At 37.7% G+C, this 17,305-nt stretch overlaps 2 protein-coding genes and 1 pseudogene across 6 annotated transcripts in view; 1 reads left to right on the forward strand and 2 right to left on the reverse strand.

Annotated features, from left to right (window-relative positions):
• Positions 1 to 221: 221 nt before the first annotated feature.
• Positions 222 to 5,889, reverse strand: LOC107693145 (pinin-like). The gene is made up of 9 exons (XM_016492418.1): positions 5,730 to 5,889; positions 3,701 to 3,772; positions 3,550 to 3,618; positions 3,366 to 3,441; positions 3,178 to 3,272; positions 2,977 to 3,052; positions 2,554 to 2,709; positions 2,296 to 2,434; positions 222 to 1,533 (listed from the first exon to the last, which is right to left on the reverse strand). The coding sequence occupies exons 1-9, from the start codon at positions 5,840 to 5,842 to the stop codon at positions 341 to 343; spliced, it is 1,989 nt and encodes a 662-aa protein (XP_016347904.1). The 5' UTR covers positions 5,843 to 5,889; the 3' UTR covers positions 222 to 340.
• A 470-nt stretch (positions 5,890 to 6,359) lies between these two features.
• LOC107693093 (gem-associated protein 2-like) lies at positions 6,360 to 9,130 on the reverse strand (annotated as a pseudogene).
• Positions 9,131 to 10,984: 1,854 nt separating this feature from the next.
• Positions 10,985 to 17,305, forward strand: part of LOC107693146 (cTAGE family member 5-like) — a 21,116-nt gene continuing 14,795 nt past the window's right edge. For 3 of the 5 annotated variants that reach the window (XM_016492419.1, XM_016492421.1, XM_016492420.1), the window contains exons 1-6: positions 10,985 to 11,240; positions 11,405 to 11,538; positions 11,695 to 11,787; positions 12,263 to 13,601; positions 16,651 to 16,959; positions 17,131 to 17,204. In XM_016492419.1, the coding sequence (XP_016347905.1) occupies positions 11,132 to 11,240; positions 11,405 to 11,538; positions 11,695 to 11,787; positions 12,263 to 13,601; positions 16,651 to 16,959; positions 17,131 to 17,204 (2,058 nt within the window). In that variant the 5' untranslated portion in view covers positions 10,985 to 11,131. Of the gene's footprint in view, positions 11,241 to 11,404; positions 11,539 to 11,694; positions 11,788 to 12,262; positions 13,602 to 15,321; positions 16,478 to 16,650; positions 16,960 to 17,130; positions 17,205 to 17,305 lie in introns of those variants that run through there. The other 2 variants (XM_016492423.1, XM_016492422.1) reach the window with 2 other exon arrangements.

A 17,305-nucleotide genomic window follows, 5' to 3' on the forward strand; every position in this document is an offset into this window, starting at 1 on the left:
CATAACTGAAAACATCAGTGGCTAAGCTACTGTATGACAGGAACTGGCAACACCGTGGTGGAACAGATGAAGGATCAGCACAAGAAGCACATTTCGTCAGATAATGTGGAAGGTCTGAAGGTCGTTTAGAGTGATGGTTCTAAAAACCAGTTTATAAATCTTAAAAATTCCAAGAGACACCGAAATAACCAGTTGCCAGACGAAACTAGAAGAAAAAAAGATTGGGAGATGGAGAATTCAAAAGTAAAACCCACTCAAGAAGAACAGCAAGGCAACTGCACCTCAAAAAACTAGGGTAACCACACAATGGCCTTGAAGAAACTGCAAGACTGGCATCTTTTCAACGCCGATCCTTCCGATCAGACTTCCGATCCCGCTCGCTTCTGGAGGACCTCCTCCCTGACCTGCTTCCTTCCGAACTCGTCCTCTTCCTGTCAGGTTTGGAGTTCTTGTCTTTGGAGCCCTTGCTTTCTCGTCCACTGCCTTTTGAGGACTTGTGTCCTCTCTCACTGCCGCTCTTTCTGCGCTCCCTGTCCGACGGTCTCTGGTGGCGTTTGTGGTCTCGGCCGTCTCTATCCCTGCCGCAACTACGGGAGTGTGAACTGGAAGACGACGAGGAGGAGCCAGAGGAACTGCTACTGGAGCCACTGGAAGAGGAGCTGGATCCACTGGAGGAGGAGTTTGAAGAGGAACTGGAAGAAGAACTGCTACTTCGGCTCTTGCTCCTCTTGGCACGGACTTTGGCCCATCCGCGAGCCTCATCGGTCTCCTCGCTAGCTTCCTTTGTGTCTACCTTGGCTTCTTGTGGTTGGACTGATGGTTCTTGGCTTTGCTCTTGAGGGATTTCTGGGTCAGGTTCAAGCGGTGTCTGTTGGGTCTCAGGCGCTGTGTCATCTTGTTTGGTGTCATGTTCCGTCACACTAGGGGTCGGGACGTCCAGTTGAGGCTCTTTACACTCCTCGGGCTGTATTTCCATGTGGCTTTCGGGGGTTTGCTGAGAGTCTGTTACAACCTCCTGCTGAGTCTCGTTCTCGGTCTCCTGCTCTTCCTCCTTTTGCACATTACCTACCTCTTCAACTGTGGCTTCTGGACTCTCAACCTGTAACTTACCCTGTGCCTCATCTTCCCTCACAACTTCTGTAACCTCCATCTGCTCTTCCCTCTCTTCCTTAGCCTCACTTGTTCCTACATCCTCCTCCGCGTCCTCCTCCTCATCTTCCTCCTCTGCCTTCTGCTCACTCTCCTCGTGTTTATCCTTCTCACTCTGCTCCTGCTCTTGATTCCCCTCCCTCTCCCTAATCTCTGAGCTCTCCTCTCCTTCCTCCTCCTCCTCGTCCTCCATCTCCACATCATGCCTGTTACCTGTCCGCCCTACTCCAGCCTTACCCTCCTCTTGATCTTCTTTCTTCATCTCTTCAGCCCGACGGCTATCCTCCATTTCTCTGTCACCTGTCCTCTGGGACTGACGCCTTGGCCGAGCCTCCATTTTGTTGAGTTGCTCTGCAAAGGCTTCACGTCTCTCATCAAACACACCTTGGAAATTGGGGGGGGAGACCAATCATGAGATTTAAAAATCAATGGTGAAAAAAGGTAGAAAAGAGATAGATTGTGTGTAGATTATAAGGCCAAGTCTTTTAGTAAAAAGTCATAATTGCATACATAATTTTACAAGAATTAGCAAAATGTGGTTTGAAATAATTTAAGATGGAATATAGCATGTCACACCATGGTACGTCCACTTCTGTGTTCAAACAATAAAACACACAGCTTGATTAATTTAATCCAGATTTTTACTGTGTTTTAGTTGTTAAATACTAGTGGTGGATTTTTTTTATTGCCCGATGCCAATATCTTAGACTAGAGCATGTTGTCCAACATTAAACCGATATATAGGTTATCACTCATTTAATTTAAGTATAGCAATCAACATGCTGTGATAAAATTACTATTTAATATAATATTTACTAAATAGTTTGAAAATTATATATTTTTTTAAGATGGAAACTTCTGAATAAAAAAAAGGTAATCAGTGCAACCAACATTATACTTATTTTTATTATAAATTAAATGATCACAAAAAAAAAAAAAATTACATGGTAAATGTAGGAGTGCAAGGATGCATTTTGCACTATAAATGCATGTTACGGACCACACAAAATGTAAATAGCAGGTGTAAACAAGGTCTAAAATATATACAAATCTATACTGAATCTATACAAAAAGAGGAAGACAGCAGAAGCCAATCAATAAAAAAAAGGGGAACTGAGAACTTAAACTTATCAAAATTAAACTTACCATTTAATTTTTTCTGAGACTCCTCCAAGAGCTTTTGAGTAGCGGAGCACATTCGTCCAGGCAGGTAGAAGATTGGGGGCTTGGTCTTCGTGCGAATGAACTTGATGAGCTTTGAATTATGTGCATTCCACTCTTCTTGCTGAAACACGAGAACACCATAATGCATGGAAAATTTAGACCAAGAACAGTCTATCCAAATAAAACTACTGCAGGTATACAATAAAAGAGCTGCTGTCTCCCTGCAGCTGAGAGACATACCAGTTGAGCGAGCTCCACTTTGTGCTCCAGCAGCCGCAGCTCTGTTTGTTTGGCACGTCTATCTTCAAAGAGCTCTCTCCTTTCACTCTCAACTTTTTTACGCTCCTGTTCTGCCTGCACTTCCAATTTCTGCTCAATTTCTTGGCGTCTTTTTAACTGGAGGGGGGGGGGGAAACGTGAAGTTTTAAAATTAAAGCAGCACTTTGTTTCAGATGTGGTTTGACTGTTGTGTGCAATTCGCTGACTCGATCTCAACTTGAATTGAATACAAATAACGTAGGTTGGGAATAATTCAGCTTTGAGGACCAGATGAGAAAAATAATATTATTTATTCTAGGCAAATAAGTCAAAGGCACAGCCTCACAAAGGAAACAAAAAAATAGGACACAAAGCATATTTTTTTAATTCATAGCATATACCCACCCGCTCTGTGGACACAGTAGACTCCTGCTTAAACTTTTGCAATGTTCCCATCAATAGGCCAAACATGCGCCGGTTTCTGAATGAGCAGATAAAACAGTTAAGTTCCAGGTTTAATTAGCCATTAAAGCAAATTTGTGGTGAAAAAACAAGGAAATAAATAATAAAAAGCTTTTCAGACAATGCCTAAGTCAATAGCAGTACCTCTGCTTTCCTCTCTCATCCATTGTTTGATCTTGAATAAGATCTCGGCGCGTACGTTCTTTGGAGGTAGCAACCACAGATGACTGCAACGCTGGCTGTAGATTAAAAAAAATAGAGCAAGGATATGTTAAAAACATAAGCAGACAAATTTACGTAAGTGGGGGGAAAAAAACATTTAGTCTGCATACTTTTTTGACATCGTCATCATCCTCAGCGTCGCTGTCATGGCGTGATTCTCTCCTGGCTCGCTGAACCCCTGCCAGCCTAGTTTGGCATAATCAGATTGTAAATACATTTGGAAACATGCTTAACAGAAATGAACTTATTTCATAACATATCTAGAAATCAAGTAATTGGTAAGCGGTGGCTCACCTCAAGAGCGCCCCTTCGATGTCTCTCTGTTTGGCTGGGGGTCCTCCACCACTATCTGAGATTGCACGCCTGATAAGGGTTGACAGACATTGAGAATAAATCCAACATGAAATTATTACAAGCACTTGCTAACATAAGAACAGATTCTTACCTCAGCAAATTGATTCCACGCCCCCTACCTCCACCTGGGCCTGTGATGGTAAGTCTCCTATTTTGACCCGGTCTAGAAAAGGCAAAAGGTGAAAGATGCAGAGTTAATAATTATACCTTTATATAAAAGAACAGACCCAACTATGACTGTACAACTTCTTGCTCAGCTATGTACGCAAGCTTCTCAATTACATAGTCTAGGTCAGTGGATATTAATTTAATATATAGTCACAGACATCGACAACACTAAATATAGATAATTTAGTAATTCCAGACCCAATTAATTGATGGTTTATGCTTTTGTTGAAGCTGTAAGCCTGTATCATTTCAACTTATTTTTAAATAATCATGTTCAACAGCGAAAATTGATTTTTGTCCAATCAAATCCTCTGTAGAATGAGACTGACCTGCCCCCTTAATACCAGCTGACACATAGCAAATCACATCCATTGCTGTGACGTACTTAAAGCCTATTGGCTATTTAAAAAAAAAAAAAGAAAAGAAAAGTATTTCCAATCCTGTCCAGGCAACATGCATAGTTGCCAAGTCCGCGTATTATACGCGACTTTGGGCTTCTTTTTTTGTGAAGTTGTGTGAAAAAAATCCCAGGTTGCGGTTTTTTGGGCTTATTTTTAAAAATATGGTTGCTTGTTAGGGAAATCTGACAAGCAACTTCGTTTCTTTATTTATGTTCGCCATATTCTCCAATGCATTGGTTAACACTCTGTCTGCTCACAGTTAATAGCCAACCAGTGCAATAATATAAGTGCTGCAGCTTAATTTGCCAAATGTTCCACCCCCTCCTCCCCCTCATTGGAGAAAATTCAAAAAGGCGCGTGACGCTGTAATCCAAGCGATGATAGAAGTAGACGTAGAGGAGTGGGATGACTTTCTTTTAGCCTAATTTTTAATTTTTACAATGCTTTTGTAATGTATTAATTATCATGGGCTGTAATAAAAACAAGTAGTCCTATACTAATACTAAAACTATATATCCTATACATTTGGTTCGAATAGCCTATATTTTAGTAGGCTATAAATATGTGGCTATGTTACAGTTCCCCTTTGAAGCTCTTGTGTTTTTCTCCTTTTCCATCTCTCCAATCCTATTCTGCACACAGGTGATTGGAGATGAATTGTGTTCCCATTTTTTGATTTTTGTAAAATAACATATCTGTTTTTGCTTTTCAGATAAAAGAGTGGTTTCAGTTTAATATGTTGCAGGTTCATTTATTGGTAATAAATAATATTGATGATAATCAATCATCAAAAAAAATATTGGGCTTGTTTTTTAAGCTGTGGTTGCTTATTTATCTTGCAAGAGTTGGCAACAGTGGTAACATGTTGCAAATAAACATGCACTTCTAAAGCTATATGGGGGATCTTTAAGAACATTTTTGTTACTTTCATAAGACAAACAATTATGGTACTGTTTTGTGTCGCTGCTATCCAAAGCAAAGTTCTTGAAGCAAATCCACTAACACACCTCACTTCCCATTCAAACAAAGCAGGAAGTCCCTGCAAGTAGGGGTGTGCGATATATATCATCTGCGATAATATCGTAATTGTTGTTTTAACGATGTGCGATTTGACATTATCGCTGCAAGACTCATGCATCACCTTTGCCAACAGTTAAACTCTAAAGATCAATCTTCGAAGAGAACCTTGTTTTTAATTTGATTAACACGATACCGAGGCTAGATTTAAAACCAGCCTTCATTATGAAGAAATGAAGCGCAGAATGGGTTTTCTGAGGCGTGTCATTGTGCTTTAAAACACAAACTGCGGACTTGCTGCTAGCTTTCTAGCATATTTATTTACGGCGGCCTGGGTGATATACATAGCTGTGAGATATCACTGCACAAATATAAAAACTCATTAGTGTAATATATCGTTGTTTTCACCCCTGAAATGAAACACATGTGATTCTTTAGCTTGCTAGCTAGCCGCAGTCTAAGCTTGCTAACAGGCCCTGGCTTATTTTCCCCCCAAACAAATGTTACTGATTAAAACGCTTCATTAAGTAATACCTTAATTCGCTCGGATCTCTGCCGGTTAGTTTTCGAATATTTTCGTCCACGCTCTTTAAGCTTTCCTTGGCTTTTTCCAGCTGGTCTTGCAAACTTCGCACGACCACCGCCATCTTGCTCTTCGTCTTCCAGCAGCGCTAAGATCACGTGCGCTCCTGTAATATCCAATTGTAATATTACAGGTGGCGCAAGAACCGCCCTTGATTGACAGGATCACAGTTAAATGACAAATTAATTCATTTCAGTGCCAGGCTGTTGGATGCAAATATATGTTTTTGTGTCCCAAAGTTAATTTTTTACCCCTCATTGCAACATTTGTTGTATCAGATTTTCCTATGGCTGCTATAACACTTGCCATTGCCACATATAACAGGGTTACAAACATCTCTTGTTTTTTCAGTCATGAAAAATATTAAATTACAAATAATAATAATTATTATTATTATTTTGAACAGACAGGTTCTTGAAAAATCTTGTCTCTTTATCTTGCATACCACATCTATCTATCTATCTAAATTTTTAAATAAAAATAAGGATGATTTTTAATGAGTTCTTTAATAAATCTGAAATGGTTTTATTTAGCAGACGCAGCACACCACCACCATGACAATGAAATACCAAGAAGCCAAAGATGTTTGCATTTTATGTCAGAAATTAAGTTTTATTTGACAATAAAAATGCTTTAAAGGACAGTAATTTATAGTTGTAACAGGTGTACTTCAATATTACATGGAACCCAATGCAATTGGCTTGTATAGTCTTTTACAAAATCTCATGAGAATCTCTCATGATTCCTTTCACGCACATGAATTTTCTTCACAGAGGCCCCTCCGTCTGTTTCCAAGTTCTTCTCATACTTTGTCAGCCAAATCATTTTGCTCAAAATACCTTTAATAGACAGGAGTGTGATTATACTTCATAAGGACACCTGCACATGTTTCAGGGAACATTAAATCTGTCTATAACAGCACCATGTCAGTTACCTGGCAATAATACAAATCATCAAGTTAAGAGCTGACAAACGATCATCATCTTTGCTCTCCTGGAAGAGAAAAATAATATAGTCACCTGTGCAACTGCAACAGAAGCTAGGGAGAAAATAATGATACCCCAGCTTTTAATTCAGAGCAAACCAAAAGGTGTTTACCAGATTGGCACGCACTGCAGAGCACCGTCTTGCCAACTGTCTGATAAGGGAATGTGCTTCAGGAAGCAACGGTTTCTCAAGGCACGCTAGTAATGCATAAAGCCATCTGCCCTGTGAAGATAAATGTGCAATGTACAGCTAAACTGAAATACAGTTCAATAATACCATTAAATTTTATTGGGAAAAAATGCAAAACATAAAATTTATTAGTGACAAATAAATAAATATTTTACCTTTTCTTAAATATATTAATGTATATTGAATGTGAAACAATAGAGAAATTGGACTTACCAGCTGTGGTACAAACTCTCTGGTAAATACTCAAGCACAGCTGAAATGGTTGACTGAATAGGGAATGCAATGCAATGGCAATTAAATATTAAAATCTGTGACTTATATGTGAATAATAATCACATCTGCTGTCAAATGGCAGTTACCTGGTTTAGTTTGCTGACAATGCTTAGGAATGGTGGGAAACCAGTCTGATATAAAGAGATCCAAGAACATCAAATCATGGCAGAATTCTCACATTTTGTAATAATAAATCTACTCAATGTAACTCAATGTAATCTACTTATACGGACAACCATTATCACAGTGTGTTGATAATCTTATGGGGGGGGGGGGGGGGAAGGCAAACATTCTCACCCAAGCAGAACCTCTTCCATCCATCCTCATCCTCCATTTTGGGCTAAAGTGGGGAGAAGACTGCTTTTAAAGCAACTTTTTCATAATTTAATCAAAAGTACAGTAACTGAATGTACTACAGGATTGTAACATACAAGTATGTTTTATGTGAGTGTAATGTTTAATGTCTGTGTAATGTAATGTTTATGTGAGCCTATTGTGTAATGTGTGGAATTTTGTATTTGTGATTGTAAGATATATCGTGTGGATTGAGTGTATGCAACTGTTTAATGGTATGTTGATTGTTTGTTGAATAATTGCAAACATTTCAGACTCAGTCTGACAATAAAGTATCATATCATATCATATGTCTTCTGTCCAGATATCAGTTGCCTTACCATGACAACATTATCATCCAAAAACTGAGATTTCCAATGCTGACGATGTTTGTTAACACTCTGAAAAAAAGAAGGAAAAAAAAGAGTTATATTAATAGTTCTTAACTAAAAAGCAAACAGACAAATGCTAGATACTATTGCATAAGTACTTGTACAAGTAAAAGTTAAAATTGCACACCTGTCTGACTTCTGAAAATTTGCTGACTTGTTGTTGCTGCCATTTCAAGCAGGGAGAGAAACCCTGAGGTGCGGCCAGACAACCTGTGATCTGTTAAAAAAAAAAAGCAAAATTATTACACACACAACAAGTTTTACAATTTAATAGCCACTGTTCACTTGTCACACTCACAGACACATTCACAGATTGTTTCATCTTCAGCTTCTTTGGATCAATTTGTGCCACAACAACATCTTGGCACAGAGACGCTTCCCTCCTGTAAAAAAACATAATGCAACTTTATGAATTTTTACAATGAGCATCTAAAAAATCATTAGACAATAAACAAACAAAAGTGTTTTTTAAAACATGTTAGAAAGCAACAAAAATATAAAACCAAGTGATAAAGTACAACGTTTTGTAACCAGATTTCCATTTAAAAAATGCCCCGTTTCGTACAGACTTCATTTCTCGATATTAATAATGATATGTCTTTTTACTTTTGCAATGGAATATGACTAAATACACAAGCTAAATCATGCATATCATTAAATTTAACTTGAAAAAAAAGTAGGCCTATCTCAAAGCAGACTTTTCCCAAATCAATATATAACTTTCTTTGGTCTTGGTTTTGAATTTTATGAATATTCTTTTAATTTCAAATGTATTATTTTCTCTTTCAATACGATTAGAACTTCATATGTATGTACTGCACGTATGTAAAGCACAATGGTGCTTAAATAAAGTTCTACTTAACGTCTGTTTTAAGCCACAAAAGAATAGATGAAGAATGACTTACTGGACCTGTCTGAGATATTCTTGAGGGTTTCTGGGCGGTTATATTCCTCTGTGTCGCAGGACTCCACAGGCAGAAGTCTGGGCATGAACTCCTCCACGTCGGACTTCATGTCTTTGCGTTATTTTCTATGCGTAACCATCCAAAGCAAATCAATATTGACGAGTCGCTGCTGTACGTTCTCTATATGCTTGTCAACCTCTCCATTTTGAAAACATTGGCCATGATGACGACCAATAGACGCGACGGTTACCGTGGTGACTCGCTCGCAAAGATACAGATGGAAAGACGGAAAAGATGTGTAGTGACATCTGTTGTTTAGGAGGAATATGAAAAGAAATATGAACAGGATAATACAGAAGTTAAAGGGGTCATATGATGCTGCTAAAAAGAACATTATTTTGTGTATTTGGTGTAATGAAATGTGTTTATGCGGTTTAAGGTTAAAAAACACATTATTTTCCACATACTTGAGTGAGCGGAGGCCGGCAGGCTTGAGAACGGCGCGGCCGGCGGATTTGACGAAGGAGCGGCCGGAGGGCTTGCGGCAACCACATGTGACGACACCAGGCTGGACTCCGCTTCATCCACGGTGAAAGCCAATCCGGCGATCGACAGCGCAAAGTTGTTGTATTTCCTCAGCGACCAGCACGGATCAGCTCCAGGCATGACGAAGCGGATATCATCCTCTTTTGGAAGGCCAACCAAAGTATTTTCGCTTTTTCAACGAAACACAGTGCCTTCATGACATGGCGGCGGCGGCGGCAACAACAATACTACAGCGAGAATAAAAGTTACGCCTTCTTTCTTTGCGTGAACATTTGGGCGGCGTTATGCAAATCTTCCCACATCGTGACGTAGACATGTGGGGGCGTGTTAGAACGAGCCGTTTTAGGTAGGCGTGGTTGACTCTTAACTTTTATAAAGAATATCTCTTTGGACTTGAGACTTTAGTCTTTGCAACTTTACAGATCTTCTTTATGCACCAAGAGCTTGTAACACTCCAAACAGAAAGGAAAAATTGAAATCGCATCATATGACCCCTTTAAAGAATCATTTTCCGTTTTATGCATGCAGTGTATAAGTATTAGTGTCAGAATTGTACATTTTTAAGGGGCAACATTTGCCACCTGGATGTGATTTCAGGGGCATCTTGATAACTTCATGAGGTAATTATTTTTTCATGAGGGGACAGCAGTGTGTCAGCCATGTTATGTTATGTCAAACAGTGGCATGAAATAAAGCATCGAAATATCCATCTTATTTATAGACTGATATCTCAAATACAGTTTGTATTTACTTCAGACTCTACAGACCTTTGCTCAGTCAGTCACTCCTATCAGTAATCTCTCCTTTAACAACACTGTAACAGCACTGAGTGAGCTGATGTGTTACCCATATGCATCTTATTTGTCCTATTTTGTTACTCTTGTACTGGAAAGAGCAGTCTGATCTGTTATATTCACTATAATGAAAAAGTTCTGAGCAGTATCTTAATCGATTACTGGTGGTTGTTATTGCACTAATGAAAAACATAAAAATCCTACACTCTTTAAAAAAAATTAATTAGCATCTATGGATTCATGAAGAACCTTTAACATCCATGGAAACTTTCAACTGCACAACGAGTTACTTTACAGTGGAAAAAGGTTCTTTAGATTATTATAGTGGTAAGAGTTTCTTTAGGTTTTTAAGATGTTCTTCACACCAAGTAAAAATGGTTATTTTAGGAACTGTTCACTGAAAGAACCTTTGGAAACCAAACAATGGTTCTTCTATGGCATCATTGGGAAAACCTTCTTTTAGAACCAACAGGATATTTTCTGTATTCATATTTTTTATGTATTCTAAATGACTGCTCTTTTAGTCTCGTAGTTATAATCTAACAGTGATCATTTAATGAGGCTAGTGTTTCTTATGCCTGTTTCACGAGGTTTACTCACTATAATATCTCAGGTAAAATCCAAACAATGTGAAAACACTACTGCTTCAAGTAGTCTAATATTGTGAAACCTTATCTGTTTGAATGTGGCTTTGGTCCAATGTGAGTTTGTGATGTGGCTTATGTTGATGTTAATGATTTACTGACAGTAACCTCTAATCCAATCTCTGCCTGTCAGACTGTGATCTCCTTGGATTGGCTCATTCTGTGACAAGACCAAGGGAATGACATTTCGCCGGGACTTTGCCTGTCTTTCCCTCTGACTACTGGATTTGGAAATGTACATAAAGGAACTGATCTAATGAGATGAAGGGAATTGCTGGATAAATCCAAACATGGCAGCTGTACATGCATTCATTTTGTTTCATATTGTCTTCGGTTTTTTACACCGGGGTTTGGGTTTGATTTCAGACTACAAACTATGTGGAGACCCCGAATGTGAAAGTAAGATCATCATTTAGGCTCATATACTGTAAAAGAAAAGATTAGACTGAAACTGTGATGTGTGATTACTGTTTATCTAATGATTATATGGATTCATGCGAAATGATGTGATTCGTGTTCAGGTTATTGCTTTCTTATCTTTAAGTTTTTGTCCATTTCTTCAGGCATGATAAGTCGGGTGCAGGCACAGAGAGACCATAGTGCTAAAGACTGCCGCTTTCTAAACTTCAAAAAAGGGGATATCATCACTGTTTACTACAAACTTACTGGAAAAAGAAATGATCTCTGGGCAGGAAGTGTGAGTACTCTTTTCTGGTTCTGTCTTGATTAAAAATATGCATGTATAAATCAATAAAGTAAAATCAATATACAACATTTGTGCTTTAATCTGACATATAAACTCTATTATTTGTTAATTTGTTTATTAATATTCACAATATTTTACATTTTGCAGATAGAAAAGCTGTCTGGATTGTTCCCAAAAGATGCCATCAAAGCTGATCAACTGTTTATTGATGAAAAAAAGGAAATCCAGGTGCCGACCCAGGTAATGTACTTTAAAAAAAAAAGTTTTTAATGTACTTTAAAAAAAAAAAACTGTTTTGTCAGGTAACCTTAAAAATGTGTTTCATGTTATACGTCTACATCGACTGGTTTAATTTATTTAAAATGATCAAATTAACCTCAATACATTCAGTTACAGCAACAAAAACTTGTTCTGATCATCTGTTTCACAGATGTATTTCATAATACAGAAGAAAAGATCTGTTACAACTTCCATTACATTAGATCCATACATTAAATCAATACATTAGATTACATTCACATCTTTAAGGCTTGGATCAGGTAAAAATTATAATTTTTCACTTTTTACAGTGTACAGAATCTGACTCGCGTAGCTTATGTTAACTCCAAAGAAATCTGAATTATCTGACAGAATTAATTCTTCCATGTATGCTGATTTGGTAAGAAAATTGTCTACAAAGAACATAAATATTAATCAGTGTAAATTCTCTCCTCAGGAATATGACTTCATCTGCTTTGATGATAATGGTTTAGTGATTGAGCGCAGCACTGAATTTGATGATCTGGAAGATTTGTCACAAGAAACCCAAGAAACCGATCTCAATGAAGTCCAAGATAAACCTACTGAAACAGAAGAGAGCGAACCCAGCCAGATTTCGGTTAAAGATGTTTCTGATCAAAACAGCCCCAAGACGACAGAAAAAGGTGGGTCTTCCTGGATAGGCTCTGCTGTTAGTGGATGGTTTGGCAGGAATGAACAAAGCAATGATGAACCACAGGATGAGATCATTGAAGTATCCTTCAAAAGCAGAAAAATTGTGATGGATATTGAGGAGAACCATGTGGAGGAGAAGATGAATTCTGGAACGTTTGGGTATATCAGGGGTGAACTCACCAATGCTTTTGGGTTTGGAAACAAGGATCTAAAAACTGATACTCAGGACAATATTGAGAACCCAACAAATGATGAAGATACCTCATCTCAGCAGTCTAGCTCCTGGATAAGTATGGGTAGAGATGTCTTGGACTTTAGTGAAGACAATTCTGAAGCTGCGACTAAACATGAAGCTGAGAAAACAGATGAAAACTCAAACATCGAGGATGAGAGTATTCGTAACCCGAGTCAGAACATGGGTGTTGTTGACAACATACAGAGAGATGAAAACAACCCAGATGACAGTGTGGAAAATAAGGACGGTCCTTTGGAGGACAGGAAAACAGAAAATGAAAAAGAAGAAGAGCAGGCGGGGTGGTACGGAAATATGTACAACAGAATCACAAACCTTTACAGAAAAGAGCAAACTAAAGATGATGAGGATGATGGAGGCAAAGACAGTTTGTCAGAAAGCCCTGGATCTGCTATAAATACTGAGAACACTGAAACCAAAGATTCAGAATCAAGTTCACAGTCCATATTTTCAGTCAATGGCCTGACATCAATGCTTAAGCTTCCTTTTCAGGCAGACACAGTAGTAAAGAGAGATGAGGAAAAGACAGAAAAGGAGGAACATCCAGGTAAGGAAGACTTTGATGAGGAACAAAATAATAATGAGGATCAAGAAGAAGAAATGTTGACTGATATTGATGAACAGGACTCAAACCCAACAGACACTGATGTACTTAGCGTTGCATCTGATAACGTGGAACAACTAGATGAAGTATCGAATATGACAAAATACAGCACAGATTCACAAATCCTTGAGAAAAAGTCAGCGGATACTTTAACTGACGAAGTTCAAAGTGAAAACATTGCTGATTTTTTTGAGGGAAAGGTGGAGCAAGATACGAGAGATGTGCAAAGTGATGAGGAAAAGACAGGAACGGAAGAAGATCCAGGTAAGGAAGACTTTAATGAGGAACAAAATAATAACAAGGATCAAGAAGAAAAAGTGTTGATTGATATTTATGAACAGGACTCAAACCCAATAGGCACTGATGTACTTAAGGAAACTCAGTCACTGTCTAATAAAACAACGACTTTAAAAGATAGCATTGCATATTATAGCATTGAACAACTAGCTGTAGAATCTAATATGACAGATGACAGCATTGATTCACAAATCCTTGAAACCAAGTCAGCAGATAATTTAAATGAAGAAGTTAAACGTGAAAACAATGCTGATTTTTCTGAGGGAAAGGTGGATCAAGATACAAGAGATGGGCAAAGTGATGAGGAAAAGAAAGGAAAGGAAGAAGATCCAGGTAAAGAAGACTTTGATGAGAAACAAAATAATTACAAGGATCAAGAAGATAAAATGCTGACTGATATTTATAAGCAGGACTCAAACCCAACCGACACTGACATACTAAATGAAACTCAGGCGCTGCCTGACAAAACAATGACTTTAAAAGATAGCATTGCATCTGATAGCATTGAACAACTAGATGTAGAATCCAAAATGACAGAAGATTCACAAATCTTTGAAACCAAGTCAGCAAATGATTTAACTGAAGAAGTTAAAAGTGAAAATAATGCTGATGTTTTAGAAGGAGCTGTAGAGAAAAATATGAAAGATGTGCAAAGTGACAAGGAAAAGACAGTAAAGGAGGTAAATTCAGGTAAGGAGGACTTTCTTGAGCAAAAGAATGTGAAAGATGAAGAAATATCTGATGTTGTCAAACAAGAATCAATCACAAAGGATGTTGATTTACTTGATGAAACAATGACTTTAAAAGACAGCGTTGCATCTGATGACATTAAAGATATAGATGGCTTTTCTAAAGAATCTAACGCCCAACATGGTGATGAAGTTAAGTCTGCAAATACAAACGATAAAATTATTCAGAGCACAAACAACTTAACTGATTCATCTGATGACATTTCAGAAGGCAAGTTGACACAAAGTCTGTCTGAACAGGGCGATTTAGACACTATCAAACAGCAAGAAAATGATCCTAATGAAATTAGTACAGATCCTGTAACTGGTGCTAAGACATCTGAACTGTCAGAGTCAGATATTCAAACAGGTACTCGGTTACATTATGAAAAAACACAAGAATCAAATGTTGCAGATTTGTACACTGACTCTCATATTGAAACTCTCACAACTGGTCAAAGTGTAAATGCAGATGTAAATACAGAACCGATTATGGATGCATTATCAGAATATAATAATGAAAAACAATTAGCTGAAGGCGACCAAGGTATATCGAAAGAAAATGATGAGGTAGTTATAGACAGAAAAGATGAATTAGTTATGGAAAGAAATGAGGCACAATTAGATGAAGTGCTACCAAAAGACATCACATTTCATGAAGAAAAGTTATCAGATTCAGAAGCACATGCAACGCAAATGAGCAATGAATATAAATTGGACACAAACATAAATCCTCTTAATGAAAGATCTTCTCATAATCACACTCTTGTAACAGATGAATTAACTGTACCTAGTGAAGAAAATCTGCATTTAGACCTTGAGTCAAATTCAGCCCTAAATGGCACAGATTATGAGATGGATAATAACAGTGAATTGCATCATGAGTCATTGGTGATAGAAAACTCAGGTATAAGTATTGTCAAGAATACAGACGCAATGAACATAAATTGGACACAAACATAAATCCTCTTCATGAAAGATCTTCTCCTAATCACACTCTTTTAGCAGATGAATTAACTGTAACTAGTGACGAAAATCTGCATTCAGAGCTTGAGTCAAATTCATCCCTAAACGTCACAGATTATGAGATGGATAATACCAGTGAATCGCATCATGAATCATTGGTGAAAGAAAACTCAGGTATAAGTATTGTTAAGGATACTGATTCAGTAGGTAAATATGACGATGAGGTTGTATCTCATGAAGAGCAAGAGGAATCAGATACAGTTTCTGAACCTACAGAGAATTATTTTGAAAAAAAAGAGAAAGAGGATGACACACAAATCACACGTGAAATTCAGACACAGGAAACACATACAAATAGCCCATCACTAAACACATCTGATGGATCTGGTGATTTAGAAGATGCTGGTCATGATCCCAGTTTACCAGAAAATGCAGACATTGATAATATTCCTAACGCTGTGGCTGAAGACCCAGATGGCTATACAACTTCCACAGAAACAGAACTGACAAATGAATTCTTCTCAAAGAATGACTCAGTTCGGGATGGCAATATTAATACCATGCATGATCAAAATCAAAGTGTTGAACACAAAGAGGAGACTGACACAGCAAATAATGAGGATCGTCAAACCGATTCAGAAAGTGTCACACGAAGGAAGGAAAGTGGCATAAGTGCCATCTGGGATCAAAGTGATGATGGTGGCATGGCAGTGAAGTCAGAAGATAAAGAAGAACATAGTGATGAAGAACAGCCTGGAAGCCTTGAAATTCAAGACAAAAAAACTGTTACTCAACCTACAGAAACCTCTAAAGAATATACAAACTTATATCCTCATCTGAGCGAACAGAATATTGAAGACCTTTTAGATTTATTTGGAGACCAGAAGTTGTCATGGCTGGATTCCAAAATGGGAAATGTTAATGCAGGTCAAGATAATGATGACATTGTTGAAGTTGGTGACTTTGAACAGCTGTTGGATTACCATATGAAGATGAACACCAAATTGGGACATATTCAACAAGATAACGGTTTTCCTGGCAAGGATAATGCTAAAGAATATCCAGCACTACAAAAACTGTTAACCCTCTTATCTTCTCTAAGAAAGAAATATTCACCAGTGATAACAGATAACAGTTTAGAAAGCCCAGGTACTGATGATTCGTACTGATCATTTTCGAAAATAATAAGAGCATGACAGATAATGGATTTCATAATTTTGGTGAATACTGCATGGAACAAAAACTGCTTTGTTAACTTATTTGAGTGATGGTAAAGTAAAAGTTGTCAAATTTTCTGTAATGTTCCCTCTCTGTCCTCACAGGGATCAGCAAAGATGACTGTGTTCATGAAGCATGTCTAGATGTGAATAAGAATACACAAATCTCCACAACAGAGGTTGAAAATAATCAAGTTACCGAAGACAGAGCTGATATAAATGACTTGGGCAATCCCCAGAATGAGCCCGTCTCTGAGGAAAAGGACCTTTCAGCAAGCAGAGCTAATGTGGAGGATGTTCAGACTGATGAGCAGGATATACAAAAGCATGAGGATTGGACATCTTTTGAAACCAAGAAAACTACTTTCCAAACCCACGGTCTTATCTCTGAGGAGCATGTTGAATCGCAGAAAGGTAATCACTTTTTTGGACTTAAAATTATTTTCATCATCATTTGCCTTTCCTCGTGTTGGTCCAAACCCATCATGAAAAAACTACATTTTGAGGTGTGACATTTCACACATTACATATACATTGTGGATTGTAAAAACATAAATGTGTTTTGTTGTTGTTGTTTTATGACAGGTGAAGGGCAATTTCATCAGATGGCAGTTTTTGTTGAAGTCACAATTAATGAAATTGCATCTCTAGTGGACAAGGTGAGTGTTTCATGTGAAATACATGTAGGAAAAGTAGCTTGCTATAGCCTGCTAAAAGTAGCCTGTCCCTTTTTTTTTCTTTTTTTTTTTTTTTTTTTTTT

The sequence above is a fragment of the Sinocyclocheilus anshuiensis genome, unplaced genomic scaffold, assembly GCF_001515605.1.
Source record: "Sinocyclocheilus anshuiensis isolate Anshui unplaced genomic scaffold, SAMN03320099.WGS_v1.1 scaffold222, whole genome shotgun sequence".
In the NCBI taxonomy this organism is placed as follows: Eukaryota; Metazoa; Chordata; class Actinopteri; order Cypriniformes; family Cyprinidae; genus Sinocyclocheilus; species Sinocyclocheilus anshuiensis.